Source organism: Micropterus salmoides, unplaced genomic scaffold, assembly GCF_014851395.1.
Source record: "Micropterus salmoides isolate LMB-PRFRI ecotype aquatic unplaced genomic scaffold, ASM1485139v1 Ms_hic_scaffold_20, whole genome shotgun sequence".
Classification (NCBI taxonomy): Eukaryota; Metazoa; Chordata; class Actinopteri; order Centrarchiformes; family Centrarchidae; genus Micropterus; species Micropterus salmoides.
Genome location: NW_024041151.1, coordinates 6,758,627 through 6,784,939, shown reverse-complemented (window position 1 = coordinate 6,784,939; position 26,313 = coordinate 6,758,627). Strand labels below are relative to the sequence as shown.

General features: G+C 41.0%; 3 protein-coding genes across 9 annotated transcripts; 1 reads left to right on the top strand and 2 right to left on the bottom strand.

Moving 5' to 3' along the window:
• Nucleotides 1-4,273: 4,273 nt before the first annotated feature.
• Nucleotides 4,274-14,477, bottom strand: mzt2b (mitotic spindle organizing protein 2B). 6 transcript variants are annotated; one of them, XM_038734729.1, is made up of 5 exons: nucleotides 12,641-12,755; nucleotides 12,245-12,433; nucleotides 10,586-10,749; nucleotides 6,053-6,205; nucleotides 4,274-4,421 (listed from the first exon to the last, which is right to left on the bottom strand). In XM_038734729.1, exons 2-4 carry the CDS (start codon nucleotides 12,418-12,420, stop codon nucleotides 6,060-6,062), a joined length of 486 nt encoding a protein of 161 aa, XP_038590657.1. In that variant the 5' UTR covers nucleotides 12,421-12,433; nucleotides 12,641-12,755; the 3' UTR covers nucleotides 4,274-4,421; nucleotides 6,053-6,059. The 6 variants fall into 6 exon arrangements, with proteins under 6 accessions (XP_038590657.1, XP_038590656.1, XP_038590651.1 ...); XM_038734728.1 differs by lacking the exon at nucleotides 4,274-4,421 and adding an exon at nucleotides 5,250-5,427; XM_038734723.1 differs by lacking the exon at nucleotides 4,274-4,421 and having other exon boundaries at nucleotides 5,250-6,205.
• On the top strand, nucleotides 14,361-20,950 carry trim23 (tripartite motif containing 23). Of its 2 annotated transcripts, none has more exons than XM_038734720.1 (11): nucleotides 14,361-14,490; nucleotides 15,214-15,376; nucleotides 16,008-16,129; nucleotides 16,210-16,488; nucleotides 16,572-16,754; nucleotides 16,847-17,062; nucleotides 17,173-17,307; nucleotides 17,425-17,554; nucleotides 17,680-17,790; nucleotides 18,938-19,062; nucleotides 19,214-20,950. In XM_038734720.1, the coding sequence occupies exons 1-11, from the start codon at nucleotides 14,395-14,397 to the stop codon at nucleotides 19,391-19,393; spliced, it is 1,740 nt and encodes a 579-aa protein (XP_038590648.1). In that variant the 5' UTR covers nucleotides 14,361-14,394; the 3' UTR covers nucleotides 19,394-20,950. The 2 variants fall into 2 exon arrangements, with proteins under 2 accessions (XP_038590648.1, XP_038590647.1); XM_038734719.1 differs by having other exon boundaries at nucleotides 19,199-20,950.
• A 120-nt stretch (nucleotides 20,951-21,070) lies between these two features.
• Nucleotides 21,071-26,018, bottom strand: ppwd1 (peptidylprolyl isomerase domain and WD repeat containing 1). Its single transcript, XM_038734718.1, has 11 exons — nucleotides 25,842-26,018; nucleotides 25,633-25,735; nucleotides 25,390-25,493; nucleotides 24,266-24,386; nucleotides 23,715-24,162; nucleotides 23,442-23,632; nucleotides 22,726-22,915; nucleotides 22,454-22,635; nucleotides 22,284-22,365; nucleotides 22,008-22,190; nucleotides 21,071-21,301 (listed from the first exon to the last, which is right to left on the bottom strand). Exons 1-11 carry the CDS (start codon nucleotides 25,984-25,986, stop codon nucleotides 21,158-21,160), a joined length of 1,893 nt encoding a protein of 630 aa, XP_038590646.1. The 5' UTR covers nucleotides 25,987-26,018; the 3' UTR covers nucleotides 21,071-21,157.
• Nucleotides 26,019-26,313: the final 295 nt, after the last annotated feature.

Below are 26,313 nucleotides of genomic sequence, written 5' to 3'. Positions count from 1 at the left end.
ACAACAATGAAGCTCTATGTCTCAGAGGAATATAATCAGGCTACACACATTGGTTGTTGGTAGGAAACATTCACTTTTGTTTTAGGTCTTTCAATAGAATTTGTTTACAATAAAAAAACCAGAGATCATCTTGCCAAACAGATGAGTTGATGCAATGGAACACGCGACATGAGAGAAGTGATTTTGGTGAAACATTTGACATATTTATTCAACACGCATGACCGTCCCCGCAGGGTCAAATTCACAGACTTTACAAAACATAGTATCCATGACGACACCCATAGGTTTCTAAAGACTTGTTGTGAAGCTCAATGTGGGCAGCTCCGGCCGTCGCCATCTTCCAGCAAATACAAAAATGGACGAAGAGGTGGAGCAGAGGCGGGCCAAACGAAGCCTGGTTGCTAAACTACCTAGCGCACCTAGCCACCTGAAAAGTCACCCACCTTTCCCTCAAAATGGCAACATCCTAACTTATGCATAACTTAATTGGGTGAGTTATATAAAAATTCACTTCTCGTACAGTTGCGATGAAGGGTGAAAATTAGCTTTAGATACCAAAACCATTTTAGTACCAGGCTGTAAACATGTTTATTTCTGCTGTAAAGTTGGGCATTTTAACATGTGGGTCTGTGGGACTGACTTGCTTTTGGAGCCAGCCTCCAGTGACCATTCGAGGATTTGCAGTTTTTGCACTTGGCTTCATTTTTCAGCCTTGAAGGTCGCCGCTTGTGTTTAATCTATGTTAGTTTTGATATACGTATATATTTGTTTTGCTGAACAGCAAATGATGAGTTGTTTGGCAAGAACATGAACATAAAAAATAGTATATGTAGATTAGGGTGTAGTCTATTTGGTTAGGGACATCCAAGAAAAAGTTTTAATGCGCTTTGTCCTTAAATAATATTTTTCACAAAGGATCTAATGGTCATTCTTTATGGACGTTTGAGCAAAATACTGTTAGTATGTGTAGACTCTGTTTCATGTTAGTTGCTGTGGTTAGATGTTAAGGTTCAGTGTTATCTTGGTTGTGCTGGATCACTGTATGCTAAAGCCATTTGTTGTTTTTTATCTGCCGGGATCATGTCATCTTGCCAAAGCTATTCCACGACTTACAACAAATGTGGGCCAGGGGCGTAAAGTGGGCTGAGGGGAGGCACTGGACCCTCCTCTACTTCCTACGCCACTCCTTCCGGCGTTTTCTCAGACCACGCCAATCTTCAAACACATCCTTCATTTTGATCTCAACTACACATCTATAAAGTTCCATGCCTGCATCTTGCACAGTTGAGACGCCAGGGTGCGAACTACGGGGAAGCCAGGGGGAAATTAACTCCCCTTAATAAGACATCAGCTCCCCTAAAAGCACGATTTGTGATATTTTGGGGTCTCTAAAAATATTGACAACATGCTTTACTGACATTCATTTCTATATTTCTCCATCATCATGGATCCATGCATAAAATCAGGACCGTCAGACTTCCAGCCAGGGGCCAGTCGCTCCACAATCTCCTGTCCCTGGTCCTGTATGCTCCACCGCCCCACTCACTCTCCGTACAGGTTGTGTCGCTAGTACGACCGATGCGCTGTGAGCAGTTTTGTGATCGTTCCCTCTGGCTGGATGAATATTACGCATGATACATACATTACTGCTGTACTTCAGTATTATTTTCCTTTGAAACAGCATTTAGCCTTCCATGTTGGGAAATAACACTGTAATGCTTTACGTGTGATAAAGCATGATAGCTGACAATTTCTGGAGAGAAGTATGTAACCTAATAGTTACACTAAATACAGGCAAAGCCATTCGTTATTTTAGTTAAAGTTAGCTTAGTTGTGTTGCGTTTAAAGGATGTTTATGATTCCCAAAAGAATTTCCTTGAAACACATTTGAATGAAACCTGCAGAAAATATAATTGAACACCTGAATGAATAAATAAATAAATACAAAACATTCTAGAGACTTTCTTTGTGGGAGTTTTGACTTATTTTGCTTACAGCACTGAAAGCGTACAATTTGAAAATAAAACAGAACATGCTGTCAACAGTTTTAATAAACACTACTTCTTCAGTAGTAAGATGTTCAGATTTAAACTGTTTACAGCAAGGTCTGTGGATCATCCAGAGTTACAGAGACATTGTTTTTGGAAACAGTTGTTGCTGGTGAATTTTTCAAATGTCATTTGTCACTGCTTTGACGAACAAACAAACACAGTTCAACTCTATTGTACTGACTTGACAGCAACTGACTTTCAAAAGCTCTGCAGATAAAACGCAAAAAAGAAAAAGGGGGGGAGGCTGTAATTTGGGTGAACTAACCCTTTAAGAATGCTAGCTCCATTACGGTTTTTGAAAAGAAATAACAAATAATAAATAAAAGTGACATATATAGTGTTTAAGATGACGATCCAGCTACAAGAGGAAGAACGAAGGAAGGAAGAGGAGGACCAGTGTGTACAGCTGGTGGTTGAAAGACTATAGTGCGAAGCAGAGAGTATAGAGACAGAGGATGGAGGGAGGTGGGGGTGCAACAAGATGGAGAGAGACTGCCTGCACATACTGTCAAGGCAGTTAATATAAGGTGTGGAGATAAGGCCCCACAGACAAACATTGACCAAATCAGGCATTTCAGCAGCGCAGCCAGAACTGTCAGTCAGCCTGAGAGACAGACCAACAATCAGCACTCTACCTCTGATAAGGGCTCTACTGGGCGCGTGCAGGAAATAGCCAATCTGCAGCCAGCCTGGCAAGGAGGGTGATGGCGGGGAGTGGAGGGGAAGAGGGCGGTGTGATGATGGAGAGTGAAGGGGTTAGAGGAGGGAGTGAATGTAGAGAGACAACAAGTGAGGGAAAGTGGCCTATAAATTTAGAGCGAAATGTGGACCAAGAGTTCACAGGAGAGGATAATACCCGAGAGAACGAGGAAAGACGGAGGGAAGGGAAAGAAAACAGGATGATATTCCTCCACACCCCACCCAAGTGCTCTCACAGAGAAAGAGATCCAGGAGGGAATAGAAGTGATGGGGATAGAAAAAAAAAATAGAGAGGTGTGATATCAGTTCCTAAAATAGTGTCTCTCCCCATTTTTGTGTCACCTGGGAACAGCTTGCACAGAAAGAGTGTGAGAACCAGGTTTAGACCAACACCTTACATTAATGATTTGCCAACAGCTTTGACTAGCTCATTATTCAATGTGCCGTTCGCCTTGCCTCGCACACAATAGCATCATTTCATCGTCTCTATTGATTAATGGTGCATATAGTGTGTACACGCGCGCGCACAAATTCACACGCTTGAGTGTGTGCGGTGCGCCTGAATGAATGATAACACTCCCTATTTAATGGAGGAACCTGCTTTGAAATTCCCTCATAACAAAATAAACACATCCAAAATGCTGGAGCGAATGCCTATGGAAATCCAACGTGGTGGAAGGCCACGCTGGCAGCTTGGATCCACACTGGCCCCTGTAGGTCACATCAGGAACTACAGTCTGGCAGCAAGTTTGGGTTGAGGAAATAAATTCCCAGCCGTTTACCTTTGTCAAACACATTTAGGTTCCTCCAAGCAAAACAGTGGAGAGCACCAACAGCTGGCGAGTATTTATTTTCAGAAGTGGAGTCAGAGGGGTGTCTGAGCTTCCTTGATCATGAACCAAACTGCCATTACCATGACCACTGATAACAGTAGGAATCGTAAACAAGCTAATCACAGAGGGCCTATTTGTATTCTCATTTGTGTTTGCATGCACTGATGTGCAGGGGGAGGGCGCAAAGACCAGGAAAAAAAACAAAAAAAAAACCAGCCGAGGGTGGTGGTGGAGAATGGGGAGGGACACCGGTGGAGGGTGGGTTTGTGTGCGAAAGGGTTAAGTTCCCCTCCCTGGTCGCATGCTGCTTTCCCTTGCTCTGTCAAGCCCCATTAAACCTGCTACACCACAGCAATAAGGTGCCATCAATTACAGGCATGCTGCCATCAATGCAGAGCACAGAGGAGAGGAGAGGAGAGGAGAGGACAGGAGAAGCAGGAACACATAAACAGGACAAACGGCCACATAAAAGACCTGCAGCTACATAAAGCCCTGCAGCCTGCCTCATGGACAGCTACACACGCACACACAGTTTCTCCCCGCTCTGTCTCTCTTTGCACCACCTCTGAGGTACAGCATCAGTCTTTTTGTGAATAAGAGGATGCTTTGTTTCAAATATACACATTATGCATTAATTTCAGATTCACTTTCATTCAGGGCTGCAAAAAGATTTGCAAAAAAGGCTTTAAAAAGATTTGGGAACACCAGGTGACCACATTTATTGCAGTGTGCTTCTACTGCCCCCATGTGATAGCAGGGAAACGATCCAGGACAATAGAGGCATGAGCATCACATTCCGAACTTAAAAAAACAATAATTATACCCCTTACACTCATATCTGCACTCCTCGTCAAAGTCATGGAACATAAAAAGAAAAAAGAAAAAAATCAATTAGACCATGACAGTTAGAGTAAGATCAATAACAGCGAGCATTCATAAAAGTGACGCTTTCATATTTGTGTTTCATCTCCATTTGAGTTCCTGCATTCCTCAAGGTTCTGGCTGTACTATCAACCATTCAACAAGAGAAAGACAGAACAGCTGTACTCCTTCAGTGCCAGACAAAGAAGGAAGACAGACCACCACACTACTGAGATCTGTGCAGGTAATTGTTGCCGACCAGCAAAGACAGAAAAACCAATATTTCTTTGCCTCTGGCGTTGTAGGGTGTAATACTGAGTGTAGCAGATTCTCTGTGCAAGTCATAAACTAACTGAAAATCACATTTTTGGTTATTTAAAAAAAAAAGAAAAGCATGACACTACAAAAGGACGCGCAGTCACAGCAAGCTGCCAACTCAGGGTTTGGTGCCACAGCAATCCCTGACCTCATGTCAACCACTGAGTTTCACACAGTGTGGTGTGGAGCCCCTCTCCCCTTAAAAATGTGTTTTGATTTTTTTTTTTTATTCACTTTTATTGTTTGAGCTTCACTGTACATGATGATGCATGTGCAGAGTTTGACACCAGATGTGGATGAGGCAATGGCTTCACATTCACCTGCTAAAAAGTTTTGTCTTATGTCTTCCAACATGTGTGGAGGACATCTTTAAAACTGGGAAACAGAGAGTACAGGTATCAGATCAGAAATCTGAGGTGAGGTATCAGAGTTTTGAGAGAGACTGGTACATGCCTAACAAAAATAATGCAATAAAAAAGGGCCTGAGTTGGTAGGTATATTGTTGGAGGGTTTATTATTTGATTAGTCATTATATAAAAAAGTTGCACATTGAATACAGACATTTTCCAGTAGAAAATCTAAATGCGTATGTGTTTTTTTCCTTTTCTGTCTTTCTCAGAAATGTTGGCGACTGGACAAAAGGCTTTCCTCACTTAGAGTAACACCTGCCAGAAGGAGAAGGAGGAGACACTCTTTCTGACATTATGTGAGAAATTTAAAAGGATTGCTTTACCAAAATTAAAAAAAAAAAAAAACAACCACATTTTCTCCCACTTGACATCAGTGGCATCTATTTTGGTCATGCAGGTATATTATATTATTTTCCAAGGCTTTGAGATATCTATCTCTCATCACAGATCAGAACGGTTTTAATAATAGGAATGTCAAAATCGATTAATATAAAATTTTTCATTTTGCAGTGCCAATGCTTTTTGACATTTGAGTAGACTAGGATTTTGGGGGCGTGCAGTTGTCTCAATTTAGTCTGAGGGGGGGGACCGCACTTTGAAGAAACCTAAATCAGAATCATCTGGATATTGTTTCTGGAAAAAAATGATAATTTTTTAAATGTAAGTTTTCAATTCTTTAAGGAGCACAAACAAAATCCCATTCACCTCCATTGTACTGGGGCAGAGGCAACAGTTATCTCAAAAGCAAATAAAGCCAAAATTCCAGTAATGAGAAAACATGGGGGTTTTTTTGTGTAATTTAGGTGAAGCAACCCTTTGACACAGTAAAACACACAGATAAATGTAAACACAACATATTTACAAACGGTCTCATATTGACCTGAGTCTTATGTGGAGTTTATCTGTGAAGAGGAACTACTGCTGCCGGAGCTCTTAGTCTTCTGCCCTCTGGTGGCACTGGGCTGCCGCTGCACCCGCTGACTGGACGCCTCTCTGCTCTTCTCACTGTGGCTCGCACCAGCTTTACTGCGCACTGCCGACACAAAGTAGGAAAATACACCAAGTTAAAAGGAGCAAACGAAGTTCTTATGATCGTTGTTTCACATCTTACAAACAACATGCCGCTTGAATGAATGGAAAGGGGCCGATGAGAAGGAAAATATTCAAATGGAAAAACTGCAACTGCAAGAGAAAATGGTTCCTATTTCTTTTAATTGCAATTTATAACACTGCACATCAACACTGCACACTTGACTAAAGCAAGAACCACAGAGTGACTAGAAAGGGCTTTTAGCAACTATGAAATGCAATAATTCAGTGTTTCTCAAGAGACTTAGGGCAAGAACATGTTGTATCTGAAAGAAGAAGAATTGCCGTGTAACATTATTACTCTTCTCTATTGGCTGCTGTTACACCATATTTCTGTATTTATTATTATCCTGTAATCCTTACATGTGGCCAACAGTCTACCGCTCTTGGCAAATATTATATATATAGATTTATCTCCACACACCTACAAACAACTCAAGCAATAAAATATTATTGCTATATTATTGTTAATATGTTAGTGTAGGGCTGGACAATAATTATCGCAAAATACTTTTTTTCAACAACAATATAACCAATGATCAATTTTATTTAATTTTTTTCCACTTGAATCATACATGAATTAGGACTTTTTTTTTATTTTTGTTTATTTTGTTGAGGAAAAAGGGCTGAAAAAAGCTTTTGCTTAATTTTACTCATGCAAATTTTGTTTTGTTTTGTTTTTATCTTAAATTTTTTGAACGTTCTACCTCAGATTTGTGAAGCGATCCACTGTTTGGCATCAAATATTGACCATAAAGAAGAGTTTAAACCACAATTAACCATCAGGCTTCTTTCATTCAGGAGCAAAAATCAGCCTTTAATCTCTAAAGAAATAACAATTTGATACTTATCGTGATAATTATTGATATGGAAAGATATGAAACTTTTTATCGTGATAACATAATTGGCTATATCGTCTAGCCCTATGTTAGTGTGCAGATCCCTGCAGTAAGACCCTGGAAATACCCCAACAGTGCATTTTTGTATAAGTCATGTCAAGATCCTTTTTCCCCAGGAGATTGTGAGATCTAGGGCTCAACGATTTTGGAAAAAAATCTAGTTGCAATTTTATTTTACCAATATTGCAATTGCACTTTAATATGCGATTATTTTTTAAGCTCTTTACCTTCTGTATTATTCAAAAACTGACAAGCAATAAATCAGTGTATAGTATGACCAACACAATATTAGATTAAACATCCACTGTTCTTTCTTGTGAGTCAGGCCTGTGTTATGATGAAATTAGGTGATGCATGAATTATTATTATTATGAGCAATGGTGGAGAAGAAGTATCAAATTATAATAATACAAGAAAGGTAATTTGAGAGTCAAGTCATGGCATTAAGTAATATGATATAATATCATCAGGTAGGCCTACCTACAGAAACAAAGTTCACCACAGCGTGTTATACAGTAAGCGCTCAATAAAAAACACACAGCTCAACCACCAATTAATGCGTCCTTATCTCAGTTCAAATCTCATAGGAGTCCATCTCTCAACAAACAACTCAAAAAATACTCTGTTTGAGGTTCAATTCAAAAGTTGGCCAACAAAAATAAAACCAAGTGAGGCCTCTCGTGTTTAATAGACAAGCTTAGTAACCGGGCAGTAACTTGGGACAGACCGGGCCTCTTTCAGACTTGTGCGTTTGGTTTGAAACGCCGTTTCACAGATATTTCCAAAGCTGACTGGTGGCTGTGTGTGTGACCGCTTACCTTACTACACGTGTCTTTCTATTTTCCTGTTCGCCAAAGCTGCGGATGGCCCGACGATTTCACCCACCAACACCACCCTGGGTGGCGGGTGCTACTTTCATTCCCTGTGGGGCACTTAAGTTTCTGTGGTGTCAGCTTCTGTTAAGCTTAAAGCCACTGTACAACATCAAGTCATGGTACAGCGTAGACTGCTTTACTCTCTCTTGTCATGTGACCAGAGTGTAATCGCAGCCTTCGTGATTAGAAAATCTCCTTTTATCATATCGCGATAATATCGCAAATGCAATTAATCGTTCAGCCCCAGTAAGTTCTACTATTAGGACCAATATGACTCCTAAGTCCTGCTTTCATTGGAGAGTGGGCTGTTTGAATAAAATGTTCCTCCTTCTTATGTTAATCTTTACTCCTATTAAGGAAGCAAACTGCTCCTTATAAAATCAGACAAACACAACTTTAGGATTAATTTCTTTCTTTCTGGCCACATTAATCCCCTCCAAAAATCAACTGTGCAGTGAATGTGTCCACTTGAGAACACTAGGTTCAGGCTTTCTAGTCCACACACACACACACACACACACACACACACACTGTTTTTACTCGGTATAATCATGAAATGAGGACAGCACAGCATGTAGTTTAGGCACGATCCTGGTCCATATAGTCAACGTATACACAACACTTATAATGTCAGAATGGCAAGCAAGCAGACAGATGGGAGGTGTAGGACACAGTGCAAGAGAGGGGACCTTGAGAGTGAGGAGAGCTAGCGTCTTGGGGGCCGTAGACCACAATCTTAGTGTTGACCCTTGTGGCTCTGGGGCCAGACGCTGAGGGAGCAACTGCAGGAGGCTTAGGGCTCTTTCCAGAGACCACAGAGTCCTCTTCTTCAGGAAACAAGAAGCGCAGGAAAAAAAAAATAGTATTCAGGGGGGGATAGAAAAGAAATTAGAAAGCACCGAGACATGCACACAGTGAAGATCAGCTTCTATTTTTTATGACTATCTATTGTAAATCCTCGGTCTGCGGTTCACCTCCATTTAAGTGGAAACCTCACAATGGGGTGAAGAGAGTATTTAGTTAGTGAGGGAGATTATATAGTGCAGAGTGCAAAGTCTTCTACAGTTAGTACAGTACTGGAGGAATGTGAATATTTCACATGATTGAAAAGGGAAGGGAGAAGCAAAGAGCACCGGAAGAATGACGAAAACTGAAAGTAAAATGTAAAATCAGTCAGACAAAAACATTCTGAAAGTTGTGGGCATTTCTATACTTTGACATAAAAAGCTGGGAGCCTGTGTTCTGCAGACCCAGCGATCTTCACACTTTCACTCTATAGAAAAGTCCCACCCGCACACACACATAAACACACACTCTCTCTCTCTCCAGCACAACACTAGTGGTCATTCAGTCTATTTGGCACCTCATCAGACACAGACCTTCAATACGCAGGGTTTCCATTTGCCAGAGTTTGTGTTATTTCTAACCAAACTTTTTGAGGACAACCAACAGGGATTATCTGAGGGGGCATCCAACAGTAAGGGTTGATTTCCAGCTGCATGTGAAGGCGCAGGTATCAATATGCCTCTTGAGGTTCTCCAGGTGAGTGAAGTTATTTTTAATGAATGAGTGAAAATGTTACACAACAATGTTACACAATAAGCGTAAGACAGGCAGCGTTTTTCACGCCAGACATTTTCCTTCCTCTAATGCGCACCGTTTCAACACCTAGTCCCGGAGCTTGCTCCAAATAAAGAATATCACGTGACTGATGACGTGCACAGCTTCAAAACGTCACTGGAAAGTTTTACAGCTAAATTCTGTGATTAACACATGTAGCTTCAGTGTCTGAGCCGTTTTGACCACAATCCACTATCAGCTTTGTTTTTACCAGCTGTGCGCAGCTTCTTCATTTCATTTGTGCACTGCAGTTTTGGAGAATAGTGTCCATTAACAGCACACAACTAATGAAGGTTTTATTAGTAACTATGAATACGGACTTTTGTGCTTATATTTTATTTTGTCACTTTTCTGTGTGGACATGCAGACAGACCTGATTAGAATTTGTGTGTAGTATTGATTTGAAACACATCAAAAAAAAGTTTAGTCTACTGTGGAAAGGGCACTATATGAGTGCACTAAATACTGCATAGATTTCACACAATTTCACTCCAATAAAATGGCAGGCAGAAAACAGTGAACTCTATAGTAGATAATTATTATTAATAACATTTATAATTTCTGCATTTTGCCTGTTCCAGGTACCTGACTTGTCATTGTAATAAATACATTAAAAAGTGAGACTGAAGGGTTGTTCATCAAAACTGAGTCTGACTTGAAGTACAGTTATTATTTTTATTCATCAATAACGATCCAGTGATGACAAAATGTGCTTCTTCTAGGTTCCTTTCTTTTTGTTATTTGAACTCAACGCTACAGTTTTCACTTATTTTGCCTGATAAGCCTGTCTCACAGGAGGATAATTCACAGGTCTTATCTGTTAGGGCGTGGCCACTTACACCTGCACCATGACGCGTAAAAAAAAAATAGGCTTTCCACCTGTGATCTTGTTGTCATTGAATTGCCGTTGTTCACGCTGCAGACACCAACCTCTGGCCTCTGTGGGCGCTGTGGTGATGCTAGTGGTGTGCGAGGCAGTTGAGGAGTCCCAGCCGCCACTGCTCTCCACTACCCTCTGGCCTGCACACATTGCCTTCAGGGTCTGGAAGACCGCTTGAGGAGCCACATTCATCTTTAACAGGTCCACTATGATCCTGGGAGGGCAAGAAGAGGAAGTGGTGAATGTGAAATCAAGGTTTCCTCCGGTTTATTACTCTATATGTACTACAGTCATGTTTCATTAGGGGTGGAATAAGTATTTATTTCTTTTAAGTAAAAATACCAATATGACAATGTAACAATACTCAACTCTAAGTAAAAGCCCCGAATTCAAAATCATACTCAAGTAAACGTAAAGTAAAATAAATGGCCCCTTTGACTGATTCATATATACTTTGTATATCTTTAAAACGTTTTTTGTATATTTGTATTTTTATATTTATGTTTATGTGTACTGTTAAACACCAATTTGCAATGTGAAATTCCTTGTATGTGAAAATGTACCTGGCAATAAACCTGATTCTGGTTCTGATATATTATTATGTTTTACCATTAGATTGTTAATACTGATGCATCATTTGCTTAAACTGCATTTTACTAGTACAAAAGAAGAAAAAACAAAGTTCTGCCACACAAATATTCTTCTTTTGGACTACTAGGTACTTTCAAATACAATAATAATTGTATTGCATCTGAGAAGTTTTAGTGACAAACCAAAGGTCTGAAACCACTAATTTGCTAATTACCTATTTATTGTATTTTATAAGTGTATCTTGTGGTTTTTATATCAAATTAATGAATTTTGTTTTTACTTAATTTTTTTGTTGTAGCAATGCCTGCTTGGTAGTTACACTCATCAAACTAAAATCATGTTTATTGTGTGTCTATTTATTAGGTAAGCTACTTCATAGCTACAAGACCTTGGGTTAGTTTAGTTTATATGTTTTCTTTGAATTTCAGTACGTGTCAGACACACACACACAGTAATGTTTAATTGTTTTATTATATTGTTCAAAGTGTAGACCTGTAGACTTCCCTGCGGGCCCATGAGGCCTGCACTCCAGGAGAGCCATATGTCTGTTACCACTTTGCACAAACACACACAATAATATGCAGTTGGGATAATACACAGTTGCACATTTTGTAAAATTTTATTATTATGTTCACTATGTCAGACAGTAACTATGATACTTGGAGCACTCCTACCTACACACAAAGTGTTAAAAGAGCTTTCAATATAATTTTTTTGTCATATTCCTTATTACGTAATTTACATTTCAGCCCAGGTTATGTTACAACTAAGTGAATTGTAACCATAATTGTAACGTTTCACTCCTTGTGTTTGAGACTAAACCATGCATATCCTGTCTGTGTTGCAGAGACAACAGTTACATAATTTAATTACAGACGCGAGCAACAAGTTTGTATCACATTTTTAATTGCACTGGCTTAAAAGAGCTCCGGGATACAGACATAAATGTCAGAAATGTTACAACCAGGTCTCCCCTACAATATTTCCATCTGAGATGTAGTGGAGCAAAAGTATAAAGTAGCATCAAATGAAAAACTCAAGTATCAGTACCAAGTAGGCCTACAGCACTTGAGGAGTGATTCCTCCACTGTGTGTTTCATTGGTTATGTTACACTTACTTGAAGACCTCTTGGTCCACAGTGATCCCCGCAGCCTGGGTCAGGTCAAACAGCTCGGTTTCTTCAGCACTCAGGACTTTCTTCTTCTTGATGGCATATTTCTGCACGTTACTGGTGACCACCAGCGCTGGGGAGCTGGGGGCCGAGGGCACCGTCTGTTGTGGTTGTTGAGACATCAGTGGTGGATACCTGAGTTGACGTGGATGGGAAGGATGATCAAATAATAGTGTCATTCAATCTGCATTAAAAAAAAAAAGGCTGTAAGGTCGGCTGCAGTTATCTACCCGCCCAGAGTCCCTTGTTTCGACCTCCTCTCCAAATACTAGCAAACACGTGACCAACAGACCCGAAGCTCATTAACATACCAAAGGAATGTGTTAGCAAAATGAAAAATACCTGCCGTGAAATCAGCAGTGATGAGCTTTTACAGTAACCACAACAGCCCCTCTTGGTTGGGGTTGAGCCAGGCAAGGCGCGTCAAAAATACGTCATCACCATAAGACAAACCGTGTGGTCTTGTGGGATTTGTAGTCAGAACGATAAAGTATTGAAAGCGTGTGTTTAAAATGTTCTCAAATAAAGCTTGCAACAAGAACTGTTATATAACAAATGGAAATGCTTTGAGAATGGTTTATTCGTACAATAAGAAAACATGCAATGCAATGTAAATATAGAACAAATGTCCATTGTCCAAAATTTAAGCTAAAAATAAAGCTACTGATTTTTAATTGTCACGTGTCACCTGAATTTTGTGTTTCTCTTTATAGAAAAGACATTTCCATCATAAATTGGTGCAGAAAATGTCTCCCGAATGCAGGAAATCATGTGTTTAATGCATAGACTGTATATAAAAAGGTTCAATGCTCAATCCTCCACTCATTTATTTCAGCATGGAATATTTCTTCAAAATTGTATATTTTATATTTCTCGTCTTGTTCTCGTCAACCCAATATTGTGTCACCATTTTCCAACACAAAGTGACGCCCTGTAACACTAAAACATTTACAATTCAAATCAATTTTTTTGTCATAAACAAATGTGACATCCTGACATCTTAAGTACCAAAAGGGGTAGGGGAAGGGGACATAACATTAGTTCTCTGCATTTAACCCATCCTATTTAGGAGCAGTGGGCTGCCATCGTACGGCGCCCGGGGAGCAGTTCGGGATTCAGGGCCTTGCTCAGGGGACACCTTCGGCATAGGATCGTGCAGGACTTGAACTGGCGACCCTTCGGTTTCGCCCCTTTCAAAATCTCTAGATTCCCTCATTTGACAAATTCGCAAGGGTCTGCAGAACTGTGATGCAAGGGTGACCCACCATTTTAATCGTGGTGTCTTCTCTGCCAGGTAAGTATCTTACTTACATTATTATTATTACATTATTTTTAGTTAAACCAAGGACAACAAAGCTGAATTAAGATAAGCAAACATAAACATAGTGTTAGGAGGGTTACTTTGGAAATGTAATAGGTTACCGATTACAAGTTACCCTATTCATAATGTTAATATAGTGTGATTTTTTCAATTACTTTATATAATGAGTATTGTAACTTATTTTTATACATTTAATTAATTTTGATTACTTTTCTAAATTTCTGATGAATAGTTTCAACTGTTAACCATTTTCAAAAGACGAACGCGCTGCGCTGCAAATTTAAACCTAAGAACCACAAAACGAAAGCATCAGAACTGCATCAAACTTTCTTAAACAGCTGTGACGGGAAAAGGCAAAGGACACTGTGCACATGAAAAACATGCAAAGCAAAGACTTTCTGTCTGGTCACAAAGGCTAAGGTGTAATTGTGGTGCCTATTTGACTTTGTAAATGGTTTTATTTGGCATTGCAGAACAAATACACTTAAAAAACTGAATTTTTGGCACTACGCATGCGCTTCACAGTAGGACGTGGATGACGTCACAAAGTTTCTCACCATCTGTGAGAGGCGAAAGTCATGTTACACTTTTCTTAACACTGTCTGTATCGTGTCAAGAAACTCAGATGTGTTGACACAACAATAAAGTTCATTGTTTTACGAACGAAAGACGAAATAACGGGCTTGTATGCTAACAGGGCTTAAAGAGCGAAACAGGAAGTACCTGGGGGATTCTCCTCTCGCTCCTGCTCAGTCCTCTGCGCTGTCGTCCAAGAATGGCCGCTGCTGCAGGAATAAACAAGCAGGGCGCCGTGGCGATGATGGAGCCCTGTATCCGACACGGGAGGGGAGCTCATGGAAACACGGTTAAGGTTGTAACGCTGTCACTAACGTCCACAGATAGAATATGTTCGCAGTCAGTATGTTGTTTGATGAGTTTGCACTGAAGGATCGACAGCAGGCTTGTGTTCGTAGCGTCTGATTTTGTGTGAATGCTGCTGCGTTGGCGTTGGTGGCAGCGGATGCCAAACATTCATCTTGATAAGACACGAGCTAGCTACGAGCAAAGTAAAGTTGTATCACAAGAACGTTATTGGGTACTTCTCTCATAATGAACTAAGCTAGATGTGTGCAGAAAGGCTGATGTTTGTGACTGCAGTATGCTAACAGTGCTGCTGGGTGGTTCACCGTCGCTAGTTGGCGTCGGTCGACACTAGCTGTGCCTGCGTTGACTGCAGCTCCTCTGTGTGGTAGCATAGCTCGGTAACATGATCGATTTTAAAAAGTCACTGCATGCAAGTTGGAAGCAGCTTCTCTTAACTTTGTGTTTTAATAGATGTCAGCAAATCATTTTGTTTAAGGATCGAAATCAGAAGGTTAACCATCTGAAATGAGTCAAGGTGACTGCACCTCACACTGAGATGATTCAGTGAATCCTCATCTAATTGACTCTGTTATACCCATCTGCATTTAGTCCCATAAACTGTGAAATCAGTGCAAGCTATTAAATATGTCTCCTCATCTGACTTCAGAATTTAGTGACTGTGACAGACCGGGCTTTCTGGAAGTTCATCAACTTGTATATTCATTAATAGGTGCTGGAGTGTGGTGTGTGTGAGGACGTCTTCTCTCTCCAAGGGGACAAAGTCCCTCGTCTTTTGCTCTGTGGTCACACAGTGTGCCATGATTGTCTAACCCGGTTGCCCCTCCATGGTAGAGCGGTCCGCTGCCCCTTCGACAGACAGGTCACTGAGCTGGGTGAGTAAGAGGATTACTACAGTAACATGATAAAATATTAATCTCCTGTCAGAATGTTCTACATCTTTCCTTTTAAAATTGAGTTATCTTGGCCAGTTTCAGTACTTTTGGTTATAGGTCAAGTCTGATTTTTACCAGATTTGCTCGTTATAAATAAGACAATATAAAGCAGGCACAGAGGTACACAGGCGTATTTTGCCATCATAAAAAGGATCACGTGAATCAGTTTTTAATGATTTGGGAGTCTAGGGGACCAAAGTTGATTTAAAAAAAGCCCCTATTTTGTCCTGGAAAGTTTGATGTAGGTGAGGAAAAAAGTTTTATTCATGTTAAAAATCTCATTTCAGTTACAGCTTCATGCCAGTAGTGAGTCATAGCGATACCAGCACAGTTTGAAAACAATTCAGGGACTGAATGATTTGCTGTTAGTGATGCATATACACACAGTGAAGCTTATAATCAATGGTCTGATGAGACTATATCAGGGAGGTATTGATTCAACTTCTTACAGGAACCATTCTTACTGCTGCAGAAGTTGGTGTATCCAGTTTTCTGTGTATTGAGGGTGGAACTCCTCACTATTCGTTGTCATTTTGTCTGAAGGTGTTTTTCTTTTTACACATTACTTTAGGGGACTCTGGAGTCTGGGGTCTGAAGAAGAACTTTGCTCTGCTTGAACTCTTGGAGCGACTCCAGAATGGAGCTAGCAACCAGTCGGGGATGGCGGAGGATGCCCTCAAAGGCATGGGAGAAGTAAGACAACTGTTACTGTTTTGTAAAGTCTCCCTCAAACATTCGGCATCTTTTCATTCACAATTCATCTGTTCACCTAGTGTATAATTCGTTGTGATGAGGACGAGAGCCACACCGCCTCTATGTACTGCACCGTGTGTGCCACCCACCTGTGTGCCGAGTGCTCCCAGCTCACACACTCCACTCGCACGCTGGCCAAACACCGTCGGGTGCCGCTGGCTGACAAGCCGCATGAGAAGACCCTGTGCCCCCAGCACCAGGTCCACGCCATCGAGTTCGTCTGCCTGGAGGAGGCCTGTCAGTCTGGGCCCCTCATGTGCTGTGTGTGTAAGGAGTACGGCAAGCACCAGGGACATAAGGTAGGTCAGAACAAGCTACAGTCACAAGTCTCGTTTCCTTATCCAAAGAGACACGCTCATGTATTCCCCAACTTTCTTTTCAGCATGCTGTTCTTGAGACTGAAGCGAATCAGATCCGTGCCTCCATTTTGGACATGGCCCACTGCATCCGCACCTTCACAGACGAAGTGTCCGAGTACTCGAGGAAGCTGGTGGGCATCGTGCAGCAGATAGAGGGCGGAGAGCAGATAGTAGAGGACGGCGTTGGCATGGCACACACTGAACATGTAAGATGTGACGCCGGATTTCGTTTTCATCTAAGAACTCGAACGACTGTGCTCTTCCTCCGGCATTAACACCTTCTCCGTGTCTTCACCAGGTCCCCGGCACAGCAGAGAGCGCGCGCTCCTGCGTCCGAGCTTACTTCGCCGACCTCCACGAGACTCTGTGTCGGCAGGAGGAGATGGCGCTGAGCGTGGTGGACGCTCATGTCAGGGAGAGGCTGATCTGGCTGAGGCAGCAGCAGGAGGATATGACCATCCTGCTGTCTCAGGTCTCCACGGCCTGCCTGCACTGTGAGAAAACACTTCAGCAGGTATATTGAGGGCACTTTTTTCCAGATACAGATTAGCCTCTAATATCTTACTGATACACATAAAAGACAAGTGAGAGGCCTGATATATGTTGCTTCTTCCCTGTTTATAGGATGACTGCAGAGTTGTGCTGTCAAAGCAGGAGATCAACTGTTTGCTGGAGACTCTTCAGAAGCAGCAGCACCAGTTCACAGAACTGGCGGATCACATTCAGCTGGATGCTGGAATCCCTGTCACCTTCACAAAGGTACACACTGTCCCCACTCACAGCTGATCCTGGAGACCCGCATTGATCGGTCAAGAGTTCTGTCACTAATGGTAAAGAGCCTGTTTGAAACCCAATGACTGTGTGTTACTGTTCCAGGACAATCGGGTCCACATTGGTCCAAAGATGGAGATCCGTGTGGTAACTCTCGGGCTTGATGGAGCTGGAAAAACCACCATTCTCTTCAAGCTGAAACAAGATGAGTTCATGCAACCCATCCCAACCATCGGTAAATGCATATACAGTATAATCAGTTTTCTTATCACAGGATGACGTGTGGTTTCATCCACTAGAATACAAATCTGTTCAGTGTGGTTTTAAATAAAGCTTTTTGTCAACTTCTGTTTTTTATAGGTTTCAATGTGGAGACCGTTGAATATAAGAACTTAAAATTCACCATCTGGGACGTTGGTGGAAAACACAAGCTCAGACCCCTCTGGAAACACTATTATCTGAACACGCAAGGTATTATCTGAACTCTACATACTTGTATATTTTCACATTTTATGTCACACTGACATATTCAACGTACTGTGCAGCATTTACAGTATAGCATGGAGGGGGGGAAAAATCCTGTTGACTTGTGACACATTTTGGTGGACAATTAAATTTTTCTTTGTAAAGTGTAGTTATTTAAACTTTTGGTGAGCTCAACACACTGTCCTGTTGTTTTTATAACACATTGAACAAAATATATAGTTAGCTTCAGCAACCAGAAATTGCCCAGAGGGCAGCAAAACAATGTCAGTTTGAACTTGATCATGTTGGAGAATGTAGTCAAGCCTGAATGGGTCTGCACTAAGTACAGCTGGGCTCACTTACATAACAGAAATAAAACAGCAAGTTTTGCTTAGATAGAAAAAATTATTTTAGCGAAATATGAATTATGCAACACTACTAATAAGTAGCATTTTACTGGGTGATATTACAGGTTTGCTGCCTCTCAGAGATGTAGATATATTGCTAGTTGGATTTATCTGATGAGTGAGAGAAACACAGGTTCTGTATTCAGATTTGAGTGCTGCAGCTTCCAACTCAATCATCACTATAACTAAGTAAATACAGTAGAGTTCCCATAGGCAGATATTCACTCAGTGAAAATGCACCATCCAAAGCTGTTTTATTAATTTGATGCACATTAAAAACATAAATCCATAGCGCCGTTAAGTATTCACCAAGGCTGTCATTTCTGCCAAAGTTGTATCTACTAGATACTGAGTTGCGCAAACAAGTATTGGGCATTTCCTGTTCATTTCATTTAGATCATTTTATAGAGGCTTTTCACTTAACACATTAAAGGGATTTTTATGTTAATCATTGTTGTACTTTTTTGCATTCACATTATCTCAGCAATCTAGTCCAGTAGCTGAATTTTGCTTAGGAAGACAAATTCCCTTCATTAATACCAAAAATTATAAAAATGCACCCCTGTAGGAAATTATTTCTATTAACTAACTGATGAAGTGATTTTTTAAAATCTTTTCTCTTTAATTCTTGATGATTCTGCAGCATCACATTTGATACTTCAAGTGCTAATTGATTTCTAACACTGAATGGTGGAAGTTAAAGCTGCTCTTGGTGTGTGTGTGTGTGTGTGTGTGTGTGTGTGCAGCGGTGGTGTTCGTGATTGACAGCTGCCACAGGGACAGACTGATGGAGGCTCACAGTGAGCTGGCCAAACTACTGACAGAGAAGGAGCTGAGAGATGCCTTACTCCTCATCTTTGCAAACAAACAGGTATGGGAATAATAACCTGTAAATGTAACAACACACAGTATTATTAGGCACTATGGGGCAGAGAGGCATCATTTCAGTGTGAATTTCTGTGAATTCTAAATAACCTTGTCTCCACTCAGACAGAGATGATCATCAGTTTGCATGTTTGCAGGATGTTCCTGGCGTTGTGTCTGTGGAGGAGATGACAGAGCTGCTGAGCCTACATAAGCTGTGCTGTGGGAGAAGCTGGCACATCCAGGGCTGTGACGCCCGCAGTGGGATGGGCCTCCACGAGGGGCTGGATTGGCTCTCCAGACAGCTGGTGGCTGCTGGCGTCCTGGACGTGGCCTAAATGTCGCCTCCCCCCTACATTGCTGTTTTGGTCTGACTCGCCCCTAATGACTGAACCCAGCCCCTGAGCCCCGTTCATCTGTTCTCCCACCACTTCCAGACATTAACTTTCAAGACGAGACTGCGGCTCTAAACCTGCCATCCTCATCTTTCCTTCTTTTGCACCAGTGGGGGCAAGAGAAAAGATGTAAATACCCTCTGTAGCTTCACTGAATCAGGAAACTACAAAACCATCTTAAAGTCTGTCCTACCGGTCACCCCCACCATCTGAGAAATATAGTCGCTGGCTTCAAAACCTGAGATAAGACTACAAACTCCCACCCTGCTCCGTTTCTAAGGCAGCTTACACAGTCCAACACGTTGCTTTCTTTAGCTTGTCTTTGTTCTAACCTTTTCAAAGAGGCGAGCTGTTTATCCTGCATCTTATAGATAGTTATCTTGAGTTCAGTAAAATGTAACAATTGCTCCTTGTGCCCTGCCAAAGTGGATTTTCTCTCACGTTATTCACCATAACCACTACTATACAGTGACGGTAATCTCAGCTAAGACTGCAGAGGAGTAGTCTGTGTTGTAATTATAGTATATTTCACGTACCTTTTTGTTGATTCAGTCGACAACACATTAGATTATCCTGAAAAGTCACCTTTTAGCTAAATTCAGTATATTTGCAGGTAAGTGAGATGGCACAGAAATGTTCACTATGGTTTAAATGAACTCAGAGGACTTCCAGTGGCTTCAAACTGGTCAAATGTTACGAGTTTGGCTGTTTTCTCACTTTGCCTTTATCTAATGTAAGCAATAGCAGTTGATGTTCCATCGTTATGTGTTAAGTTTTTTTTTTTTGATTGTACTGTAAGAACCTATTTAATGCCACAGCTGGTCTTGAAATGGCGCACCAGTACAGTTTTGGTTTGAGTACAGTGTTTTCTGTTACATAAACTGTTTATTGAACTTATTTATGAGCAACCGTTATCTTTGATAAGAGGCTGTTGTGAGAAATTCAGTCTCTATACACCGATTCTGCCTCCGTTTTGTGTGGAGTGTCATGCACGCAGAATTTGTGGAATGCACTTGTTTGCTGCCTCACTACCAGTTTTCATTTGGAAGCAAATTAACTATCTGCTGTTTCTTGGTAGACTGAGTATCAATCTCAATAAAAAAAATTTAAAAAAGTGAAAATATTCCTATTTAAACAAGTCCTGTTTATCTGTCTTGAGATGGTACACCTTTAATTAACAGCCTTCTGTAATAATGTAATGTGAAACATTAAACCTAACACTGACACTTGTCTTGTTATTAAAGGAACCATAATTTGAGTCTAATTTAATCTTTATTCATTGCTATGTAATGTTTATTAAATGTATCTATGTACAAAAATACAAATGAAAAAAAAAAAGCACGTGAAAAGCCTTCCCACATAGTTTGTGAAAACATTTCCATTTGTTTTTAAAACGTAGAAGCACAATGCGCATTGAAATGTTTGTTACCAGTGGACTTGATAACGGCTTTTGTAAATTATTCATAATGTAATGTGTGTAAAATAAACTAATTGACCTTATTTGTTCTGGCTGGTAGCTTTTTCTTTCCGGTTAATAACTTGGATTTGGTTTCTGCTGGTTTGCAATGCACATGTTAAGACCTTTTATTAAACTGAGAACAAAGAAATAATTCTTACTACTATCATACTCAAAGTGTTCTTTAATATCTCATTCTGGTAACAAAACAAAAAAAAACACACTGTACAGGACATGTTAAAGACATACGATCACTTTATGGTGATGTTGATAATGCTGATGTCTTCATACGGTTTGTCAGTCTTGGGGTTCACTTTGACATTGGAGATCCTCTGGACTGCCTCCATGCCTTTCGTACACCTTCCAAACACAGTGTGCTTGTTGTCGAGCCAAGGCTGGGGGAGGGAATACAGTAGCACATAATTACTCATTAAGAAGATATTTTAAACCCCTTTCAGACATTAGCTGTTGGATTAATATTCTTTTGTCATTCAGACCTAGCTGTCCGTTACAGGACCAGTAGAGAGACATTTATGTGTCATCTGGTGTGAGCGGGACGCAGAAGTAAAGTAAAACCACCATTGTTCTCGCATACATGGCTTGCATAGAACAAACAAGATATAACATGTTAATTGTTGAGTTTAGAGGTGTTGGTAGGCTGATTTTTAAGCTTTGGACAGAGGCAGGCTAGCTGCTATATCCTGTTTTCGGTCTTTATGCTAAGCTATGCTGCCTGCAGCTTCAGATTTACTGTACAGGCATAAAAGTGGTATCAATCTTCTTATCGAATTCTCAGCAAGAAAGGGAATAAGCGTAGTGTCAAAATATTCCTTTAGGTGACAAAATGTTTTAAAGTCCTCTTGAAAAGGCAGAACAAAACATGCATTCAGCCTCTCTGAATCTTGGGCTGCTGTAGCTTTTATGTTCACACTGTTGCCACATTGGAAGTGTGAACGTAAGCATTACTATGTCCGACTTCATCGGACGGTCTTTGCGACTTTTACAGAATAGTGAGACTTGAGAACTTCTAAACCGAAGAGACCGAAGAGTGTGTGCCTGAAAAGGGCTGTAGTTGAGTTTGTGAACTACTAGGCAACTTACAGTTGGTACAACAGTGACGAAAAACTGTGAGCCGTTTGTGCCGGGGCCTCCGTTCGCCATGCTGAGCGTGTACGGGCGGTCGTGTCTGAGTGTGGCGTGAAACTCGTCCTCAAACTCTCCTCCCCAGATGCTCTCCCCCCCCATGCCTGTGCCCGTGGGGTCTCCTGTCTGAATCATAAAACCCTGCACACAAGAAAGACAAATATTCAAACATTCCTTACTGCAGAGTCAGATCACTGATTTTTTTTTTATCATTAACCAGATAAGAAAACTCACCTTGATCACTCTGTGGAATATATGGCCGTTGTAGTAGCCATTCCTGCTGTGAACACAGAAGTTCTCCACAGTTTTGGGGCATCTAAACACAATAAAGAAAAGTACTGTTTATATTGTGTAAAGTGTGAAGGAGACTTCTGAACAAAGCCACAATGTTCTCAAAAACCTACTCTACGGGGAAAAGCTTGATGTGGATGTCTCCCATGGTGGTGTGGATGATGGCGCTGTCAGACACTCTCTTGGGGCCCTCAGCCTGCGTGGCAGCCATCACCTCTTCCTTCGAGGGCTTCTCGTTAAAGATGTCTCTGTCCGAGTCTGCACTCTTTGTATCCTCCGGTTCTCTCTTTGAGAACTTGGGGGGAAATAATGAAGTATTACGACAATAGAACAAAAACATTTAGCTGTATCTTCTTAATTTGAATTTCAGTGAATGTTATCTCACCATGTAGAAGCGGTTTTTCTTAAACGCAGTGCAGAATATGGTGGGGTCAGGCTCCACATTATCTAAGGCAGGGTTGTCAGATGCCTTCATCTCTACGGTGGGTGCCACATGCGTGGCCTTTGCAACCCCCTGGAAGAGACACAGCTTGACCACACGAATGTTCTCCAACTTCCCAAGGATCCGTACACATCTGGAGGACAAGATCCAGAAACATTTATTTAATATTGTCCCTCAAATAGGTACTTTACATCAAGACAGCAGGATCGGCCGATCATAGACTTTAAGGTTTCCAGGTGCAGCTCAAAAAAAATGTAATATCATGGAAAAGTGCATTGTGAGCACCAGAACCAGAATTACAGATTAAAGGCTCCGGAAACCTTGGCAGGTGTTTTGAGTAAATGAGTTAATTCAAGCTCTTCTCAGGTCGACATTTCTGTATTATAAATTCTTCATTCTAAAATTGCAATAGTTTTAAGATACTGAGGTTTTGATTTCCGTGAGATTAAAACGTATTCTTCTTCCTTGTCAAAACATGCCGCCTACAAAAGTAAGTAATATTCTCTAAGCTCTCACTTTAAATTGGAAAAGCCAGGAACAGGATGTTGAGGATCATTATTTAATTAGTGTGGCCATTGTTAAGAGCATCTGCTAACTGAACTGGTCATCAGGAAAAACCCTGAAGCACACTTTCTGTCTCCACCTTCATATGAACGTACCTGTTGGTTTCCACATTGATAACCTTGATGCCCAGCATGGTCCCATAAAGCACAAAGTGGCCAGTCTCATCAAAGATGATATTTGTCAGTCGGATCCCGTCGACCTTCTCCAGCTCTCTCTCCACAGCCATTCGCCTCCCGAACTCCATGTCGGGCAGCTGCTGCCTCATCTGCTGCAGCTCTGTGAACATCTAACATATGAAGCAGGTGTGATGAGCATGTGAGTGAGCCACATCTGTTAAGATCCAGCCTGAACGATGTGTGAGAACGTACCGTTAATGATTCATCGAACACTCTCATCAGTTTTCCTGTCAGGAAGCGGAAGATCCTGACTTTCCTGTCAGTAGCAATGGTGGCCATTTTCTTCCCATCATGGGAAAACGCAAGACTGGTGGGATAAGTTTTTTGTTTTGCAAATTCATACAAGTCTGTGTCTGTTTTGTATTCCCAATGCACATGCTTGGGGAACTTGAATTCATTTGGGAGGCCAGTCCAATATTCAAGCATTCCTGCTTTGTCGGCAGAGACGATGACTCTAAATTTGGGATTCAGGCGGATTTGGGACAGGGGTGAGGAGTGCATCTTGTCAAACACGTGAAGGGGCTGGTTGCTTCCCCTTCCATCATAGACAAAGATCTTTCCTGTGGATTTTTCAGAGCAGGCCACCGCGTAAATGGCGTCACCGGGATTGTAGACCCACTCACACTGGCCTGGATGAAAGCTACACAGAGGGGAGAAGAAAAAAAAACATGTTACAGTAGGACAGATATGTCACTGCATCTTTGTAAACATTATACATGAAGTTCAAATACTTTTAGACTCACCCCAACTTCAGCATATTTATCATATCAAAGTTGACAACGTCAAACACTTTCATGGCCTGATCATCACCAACAGAACAGAAAATGGCCCCTTCAGAACTGACTGCAATGCTTTCTATCACGCCTGCAGAAAATGCAAGAACAATGTCAGTATTCATCGTAGCATACAATACATGATGTATTTGAGTATAAAATGTAAACACTAAAAGAAATGCAGGAAAGGCAGCATATCATTCCTTCTTGTCCCATAAGCTGCACTCAGACAAAACAGAGATCCTGGTCACTGGGTCCCGGCAAATGCTGCAATCTGCTGGTTCCCTAATGGATCATATTAAGCCTGTTGCTAAAAATCTTTGCGTCTGGTTTGACAGTAATTTAAGTTTGTGTGATCTTGTTTTTACCATCTTAGAAATATATCAAATATATACATTTTACACACCTTCATCTCATCACGCCTGGATTACTGCAACAGACTTTATACTTGCTTGACCAAAAATTCTATTGATCAACTCCAGACTGTCCAGAACTCAGCTGCCAGGCTTTTAATCAGAACAAAGAAATATGATCACATCGCCCCTATTTTAGCTTCATTACACTGGCTCCCAGTATGTTTTAGAACAGACTTTCAAATTTTATTGATTAGTTTTTTAGCTCTTCATGGCCTCGCTCCGTTTATATTTCTGACCTTTAAGTCCCACACACACCAGCACGTACCTTAAGATCCTCAGGCAGAGGTTTTGTCTGTTCCAGAGTCTCAACTAAAAACAAAAGGGGACAGAGCGTTTGCTGTCAGAGCCCCAAGGCTCTGGGAGGAACAGCCTGCCCGAGAAAATCAGGGCTGCTGAGTCAATGAACTCTTTTAAATCCCTTCTTAAAACATACTTTAATAGGAGAACCTTTCCTGTTTTTCTTTTAACTGATATTTAAATTAAGGGTTTTCTTGCTTTTTATCATCCATCTGGTTATCTGTTTTATATGTGTTTCATCGTCTTAGCACTTGCGAAAGCACTTGGAATGTGTTTTTTTTAAAGTGCTCTTCAAAAAGATTATTCTTATTACTATATTTTTGTTATAACAAATGAACAGAAGGATAGTGATAACTTCCATGTGATAAATTCAATGCATACCGAGATGACTTCGAAAGTGTTTGACAAACTCTATTCCCTCCTCCTCCTTCTTCTTCCAAAACTTGACATGGCCATCCTGGCTGGCTGTGATAATGAAGTCTGTCCTGAAAAAATGGAATATTAACTTTCATGAGAAACAGAGCCTGGTGGGCAAAGGGAGAGATAAAGTCATGCATAAAAGTATGTTGGGATGTATTCATCGTTGACAAACTCAGTGGTCAAGTTTATTAGAAAATCACTTACTTGGAGCAAACTATGTGGGTGATAACATCTCTGTGCATGTAGCTGCGTTCATACATTGCAGCAGAAGGCAGGTTTTCCAGATAGACACGCTCGTATTCGAGTACTGAGAGAAACAAAACAAAACCACCCAGGAGTTAGCGGGACTCTGGTTAGCATGGTTAGCATTGTTTAGCAGATGAAACATCTAACGTTAACTGCCACAAACGAACCTTTCCTTTTCTTGGCTTTAGTAGCTTCGTTTGGCATGGGTCCGACCCATTCGTCTCCTTCTCCATCGCCGTCGCCGTCCCCATCTCCATCATGATTATCATCTGCTTTTCGCTTAAGTTCCACATTGTTTTCTGCCGCCGCCATTGCTGCCAAATCTTCCGTGTTGTCCTTTCTGGTAACGGTACTTCCGGTCGGCGCCTGGACTTTCTAAATTTTCTTTTGCTGATTTTAAGTCTAACTCCTTAATATTTTCCTAGAGATTACTGATTTGTCACCTAAATCTTCCTGAAGAATATATTCAGGTTGGCTTTGCTTTAATTAATACAATTGGGCTGCTTACTTGCTTTAAACATAAATACATTATACATCGACGTCAACTGCTTAAAATATTTGTTCTACTGATCCCAACATAAATCAGCATCACAACACGGTGATATCAGTCAATTGTTTTGTTTTTTTAAATATCTATAT